The following is a 6,883-nucleotide window of genomic DNA, read 5'->3' on the forward strand; positions in this document are numbered from 1 at the left end:
GAGTTCAAATAAGCGAGTTATTCAGCTTCATTGAAAATGACAATTTCTCAATTTTCGTTCATAACTCAAAATCTATAAACGTTAGGCTGGATCTGTTTTCAGTTTTGGATTAGTGGAGAAAAAAGTGTCGTCGGTTTTCTTCTAGCTACTCTAGTTCTCGAGCTCCCTTCAGTAGATAACGAATTTTGCCCACCCTGTACATTAAAAGAGGTGAAAATTATTCAGATTCAAAAAATGATCGATTACAGCCTGTACACACGACGATTATTTTTCACAAAAAATTTCGACAAAATACAAGTAAAATAACAACAACTTTTTGAGGAATTGAGAGATGAGCTTTCCCAAGCATTTTCGTGGACAAAACGAAATTTCCATGTTTCCATGTTGACTAAGATTTCTTCGAACTTTTGGTTAAATAGAGCCTATTTGAAACAAACTTCAACAAATAAGTGAAAAAAGAACTATCGAAATAGAAAAGGCATCGAATTTAACAATATGCATATCACAGATTTGTAGCATGCACTATAAAGAAATTTTTTTTTAACGAGTTGACTCTGGCAAGAATTCATGCAACTTGTCCAGAATTTCACGCGAAGACATATAAAAACGATGTCCAGCAAAGAACGGATATTTGCCAGAAAATATTGGTCCAGCAATACACCCTTCGCCATAAATATATATTATATCGTTGCGTTTTTAGCTGGACCGAACCATTCATCCATGCGTCAATTAATGGACAGAGCGTGTTATTGCTGGACGTCCAGCAATGAACAATAGATTTTCCTATGTCCATGCGGGTATAGCTGCACGATAGACTTAATCCACACAAATTCGAAAACTCTAATGTGTTACCGTGTTGTTTACTGCTCATTTCCTTGGAATATTAAATTGGTTGATGCATTTAACTTTCATGCACAGTCAAAAATAAAATTTAATCAAATAAAACAAACAGTGCCTAAGTGTAATACTGATTTGGATGAGAAATAAATGGCATCGTATTAAAGACATGATTTAAAGAAAAGATGACCTTCATTCCCTTTCCAGAAAATCACATCCAATAAAGACAAAGTGTTTTTTTCCCAGAGATGAATTGCAATGGTCATTGAATATTTTTCAGTTTTGAAATGAAAGTTCTCTTCATGGCAATGTATGCATCATAATAAATAGTTATTTGTGCAACCAGTTAGGAAAAGCATTATTTTTCGAAATGAGCGTAGAGAACGCGAAATACGAAAAATAGTGTTTTCCAACGTGTTTCACACAACATTTTTTCTAATTTTGAATAGGATGTTGCTATTATTTGAAATTAAATGTACCAAAAACGTCTTCAAAAGCGTCTCCCGCAGATTCCCAAAATCGTCTATTGACGGAAATTATTCAATTTTTCACTTATACTATGAAAGCAAGTATCGTTTCATCATCAGTTGCGAAATATTTTACTTTGCGTAACTGGTTGCGAAAAGTAAAACGTTTTAAAACGTCAGTGAGTTTTGAAAAGTGTCCTTTTATATCTCAAAATTAGAAAAAATAAATTTTTTTGAGCAATCTCTGATCGTGATCATCAAATTGCAAAAAAATTGTTTCGAATGGTATAGACCATTTATCCAACAATAGTCCACCGATTTACATATTTCATTTTTCATTTTTCCATCCACAGAACCAAAAAAAATCAATCATTAAAAGTTTTGGAAGTTGGTAACACAAAATTCGAATTTCAAAACTAAAAATTTTGTGTTGTTTGATCAAGAAAAGGCACTGAAATAACTTATTTTCCAATATCCCTTCAACAATGACAAATTGAAAAAACGTGGACGACCGTCGTAGACCAACATGATGTTGAATCGTTCCAAAATATTCTCGCTGAGGTAAAAAAAAAAGTGCACCTACGATGGTCGACGTTTGATTTTTACGGTTGTTTTTGTGGACAATTAAAATAATTTTATGGTCGAAAGTGGACTAACCTTGGACAATTGATCAATTTCAACGTTTAAAATACATTTCTGCAATTTGGGCGTGCTGCTCCGAAAATGAAAGATATAAATTCCTTTCTTCATAATTCTTAAATGGTGCCTAGGCAAACACAAAAAAGATGGACAAACGAACTTTCTTTTGCTTTATGGTTTCAAAATTCGTTTCTGGAGTTGCCAACTTCTCAAGGCTTTCATTTACGACCTTTTTCAAAAAACCTATCTATCCATCGTTTCACTTACTGATGATTAGTAACCATTGGTAACCATTCTAAAATATATCTACAGATAGATCATAGAAATGAAATCAGATGGTTTTTCTATCTTCAGTAAAAAATGGATAGATAGGTTTATTGAAAACCGCCGTTAGTGGTACCAACTCAACACTATGATCGAATTCTGTGGTTCTCCGGGTATACAAAAGTGGACATTGTTAATACGATCTGATCCATTTTGCCTAGTTTTTTACAATCTGGGGGCCTGGGGGGATGAAAAAAGTGGACAAACATAGACCTAATGTAAAATGTCTTTCTCCGCAACTTTCGAACGGAGTCTAAAAGAAATTGGCCTATGAAGGACCAACTACTCTGAATTTTTGGTGTCAATATTTGCATTCGGGTGTATCTGCTTTACACTCCATGCTCCATGGTATTCATTAATTTTCATATTCTAAACAGTCAAATGTCAATGAAGTATTGCTTTTTTATGACTCTCCTGGTTTCCTGGATCAATTGATAAATTGCTGTTTCTGTACTTTTATCCTGCATGAAACAATGTTGGTTATCATTAAATATTCGGAATATTGTGGACCTTAACTTGATGAATGCAAATTTTGTCATGATAAGTAAGGCTTCAGGTTAGCATTGTTTTTTCCTCAAGTGGTCTTCAAAACTAAAAGGAACTATTGGGGGGAAGTAAGGAAGGTTTAAAAAGATCTTCATATCTGAGCCCATATGTTAGAAATCAAGTTATTACTTTCACAATGTTATGGAGATTATGACAATTTATTAATGTCATATGCTACAGGATACACTCCCAATTACAGGAAAACAAAAGAAAAAAAAATGGGGAATACAGTTACATATTGAAATGGTACACAAAGTAATATAATACACAACAAATAAACACAAAATTCAGGTGTGCACATATATTCACCCTATCCGTAGTGGATACGGTACCGAACCTAGAGAGCAAGAGATTATTGTCATAGCCTATGATGAGGAAGAGGTATGCAGAAGGATATACAAATGATTCAATTCCTCCCAATGTATTGATGGAAACTTTCGATATGGTTTCAACTGATAATTCGCTTAAAGATCCACCTATATCAGAAACTGAAGAAAAATTTTCACCAAACGCTGAATATGAGACGGATCACTCCAAAGTTCCGAATCATAGTGTTTGTGAATCAACCACATCTGATGTCTTGAGTAATGCTCGTCAAAGGCGGAGTTGTGGAAGACCAAGCAATCTTCAAAATTATACAACATAAAAGGAAAGAAAGAAATGTTAGGAATCAAGTTATTCACTTCACGATGTTATGGGAATAATGATAATTTATTAATGTCATCAGTTATTGTACAAGGTGCGGCATGGAGGGCGGACGTTTTTCAGATGAGCATAACTTTCCCCCACTGAGGACGAGAGAAGTGGGAAAGGTGCTGTTAGACTCGCGTGTTCCTAGCATTTATGAAAATCCACACATGAAAATCCACAACACTTACACGAAAGACCGCTGCACAGCTCAAAAGTTACGGTTTGGTGCGCTGTATCGCAAACTCACATCATTGGCCCTTACTTCTTCGAAGACGTTAATGGTCGTGCTGTTACCGTGAACTCAGAGCGGTACGTCGAAATGATCAACAACTTCTTTATCCCCGAATTACGACGGCAACGTGTTCCAATCCGACGTGTGTGGTTCCAACAGGATGGGGCGACCGCCCACACAGCCAGAGCGCCTCCAGCACTGCATCACCGATTTCGGCCACCACATGCCTGATGTGATTTTCCACACTTGACTGTCTCAAATGCTATTTCCTTGAGAATCTGATTCCGTCAATAAATGTGTTTTTGAGTAAAAATTAACGCTTTTATTATTTTTTTAAAACCATCCATCCTCCGTGCCGCACCCTGTATAAATAAATAATCATAACACCATAGCTACGAGCAGAAAAAGCATTTGAAGATGTTAAAGAATTATGCAGATGTAATCACGTTGCTTATAATCTATAAGGAATGCTCAAAAAAAACTGTATACGCGACGAATTATAGCAGGAAATTTTGACAAACTACAGAAAACATAGCACAGGTGCCCAGAAAAATAAAAAGATGTCCCAAGAATATTTTCTATACTCACGGAGAAAACGCATTTTTCATGTTGACTAAAGTCTTCTTAAACTTTTGGTTCATCATCATTCTTCGAATAAATTTCAATAAACATATCTAAAAGAAGCATAAATATACCCTTGGAGTATGAAAGACATTGAATTACTCAATATGTATATTCGTTGATAAAAATGTAGGTCACAGATGTGGAGCATCTACAGTGAAATGAATTTTTATTCTCGGATCGCTAATTTCCCTCATTTTGCAAATAAGGAGGTGCATCTGGCAACAATGCATGTAACTTGTCCAGCAAGTCACGTTAAGACATATAAAAAACGACGTCCAGCAAAGAACGGATAGTCATCAGAAAATATCGGTCCAGCAATACACCTTACGGCGTAAATATATATATATATATATATATATATATGAATGTACTGAATATATATATATTGAATGTACTGGTGCTGTGAACAATTATTTGAAAAGACATGACAAAGTAGACAAATTCAGATTTCCATACAAGAAATACCTCAGGTGTACCAATGAGTTCATACAAAATAATCCTGAAATCATAATAACTGAATCTGACAAAGGCAACTGTACAGTGGTTATGTTCAAGGAAGAATACATTAGAGGAGTCACAGGACTTCTCGAGGATGAAGAAACATATAAACCTCTAAACAAGGACCCCACAAAGAAGATACAAGACAAAGTAAATAACAAGTTGAAAGAAATGAGGACAGCTGGATTAATAAATGAGATCGAATACAGAACGTTAATCAGACACAACAGTGTAATACCTAAATTGTACTGTCTGAGAAAAACTCACAAAGATACATTGAGTTTGAGACCAATCGTAAGTAACATCAATGCACCCACATACAACCTGGGAAAGCTTATGCATGACATTCTATCCAAAGTTTTATCAACATCACCATATAATGTTAAAAATTCCATTCAGGCAAAGGAGATTATAAAAAATATCGTGGTACCAAAAGGCTATATTCTTATATCACTGGATGTGGTTTCCCTGTTTACAAATATTTCCAAGGACCTGGTAATCAGAGTTGCACACAAAAGATGGAACTATATCAAGAATTTTACTACCCTGGACAAAGCTACCTTCATATCACTGATTGAATTATGTTTTGAAGGAGGATATTTTAGTTTCAATAACAAATTTTACCAACAATTAAATGGAACTGCAATGGGAGCACCTGCCAGCACCTCCTTTGCAAATTTGGTGATGAATGACCTGTTTGACTTTGTTTGCGATAGATTAACTTTTCGCATTCTTTTAATGTTACTTTATGTGGACGACACTCTGATGTTGATTCCCTTGGAGATGAGACAAACCATATTTGACCTGTTCAACTCATACCACCCTAGTATAAAGTTCACTATAGAAGATGAAAATGAAAACAAAATTCCTTTCTTAGACCTTTTAATAACCAGAGAAGAGACCAATTTGACGACCTGTTGGTACACGAAAACTATAAATTCAAATAGGATTATAAACTACTACAGCAACCATAGTAACACCCAAAAAGTCAACACTGCAATCAGCCTGATGTACAGAGCATTGTCATTAAGTGACAGCAAATTTAGAGAAGAGACTACACAGAAAGTTTGCAAAATTTTAAGAGAAAACAACTACCCAAAATATATCATCCAACGTGTTGTAAATAAGGCCAAAGAAAAAGTAATGTGTACGAGAAACAACATTCAACAGAAAAACAAAGAAACTACACAATACTGCAGATTCCCTTTTATACCTGGACTCTCACAGAAAATTTCCAGGATCTTTAAGAGGATTAATTGCACATGTGCCTTCTACAACAAGACCACAACAAAGAAATACTTCACACAGTTGAAGGATAGTGTACCAACAAATTTGCAATCATCAGTGGTGTATAACATCCCATGCTCGAACTGCGACAAGGCCTACATCGGACAGACGAAACAGCTGTTAAAAGACAGAATTAGACAACATAAAACAGACTCCAACAACATCACACATAAAGAGAAAACTGCTCTGACTTCACATACATTCAAAGAAGGACACAAATTCAATTTCGAGGAAACGACAATACTTGACCATGAAAACAACAACTATCGGAGAAACATAAGTGAAATGATTCACATAACACTGAACAAAACAGTGAATTATAGAGAAGATGTCAATAGACTCAGCACCATATATAACAGTCTATTAGTTCCTTTGAGAAAATAATCGGGATTATGTTTGATGACTTCTGTGCTCCCTTGTCAAAAGAATTTTTTAAACAGTACTCTGTGATCCTAACCCATAAATTTTCAGTGTTTTTTTTTCCACGATATTGTGAGAGTTCTGGAATATTGAAGTAGAAAAATAGAAAATAGACCTGAATGTATGGCCATTTTAAAAGGAATACGGTGGAACAGATTGATATATGTTTTTATTGTGATGACTCAATTCCTGTAGAATCATTAATGTAAATCTTGTGAAATTTGTCATGTTCTAATTTTAATCTGTTTTTATTTTTGTAGCCTTGATAAAGGTCCGATTTGAGACCGAAACGTCGGTGTTTTTGATGTAAAAAGAGGAA

General features: G+C 34.9%; 1 protein-coding gene across 1 annotated transcript; it reads left to right on the top strand.

The window, feature by feature from the left end:
* The first annotated feature begins 4,834 nt into the window (after positions 1-4,834).
* LOC123311538 lies at positions 4,835-6,860 on the top strand. The gene is made up of 2 exons (XM_044895569.1): positions 4,835-6,769; positions 6,825-6,860. Exon 1 carries the CDS (start codon positions 4,906-4,908, stop codon positions 6,526-6,528), a length of 1,623 nt encoding a protein of 540 aa, XP_044751504.1. The 5' UTR covers positions 4,835-4,905; the 3' UTR covers positions 6,529-6,769; positions 6,825-6,860.
* Positions 6,861-6,883: the final 23 nt, after the last annotated feature.

The sequence above is a fragment of the Coccinella septempunctata genome, chromosome 4 (genome assembly GCF_907165205.1).
Source record: "Coccinella septempunctata chromosome 4, icCocSept1.1, whole genome shotgun sequence".
In the NCBI taxonomy this organism is placed as follows: Eukaryota; Metazoa; Arthropoda; class Insecta; order Coleoptera; family Coccinellidae; genus Coccinella; species Coccinella septempunctata.

Bases quoted from the DNA above. Each gene is read 5' to 3' on its own strand.
- LOC123311538 (XM_044895569.1), top strand. From the start codon at position 4,906: ATGTTCAAGGAAGAATACATTAGAGGAGTCACAGGACTTCTCGAGGAT.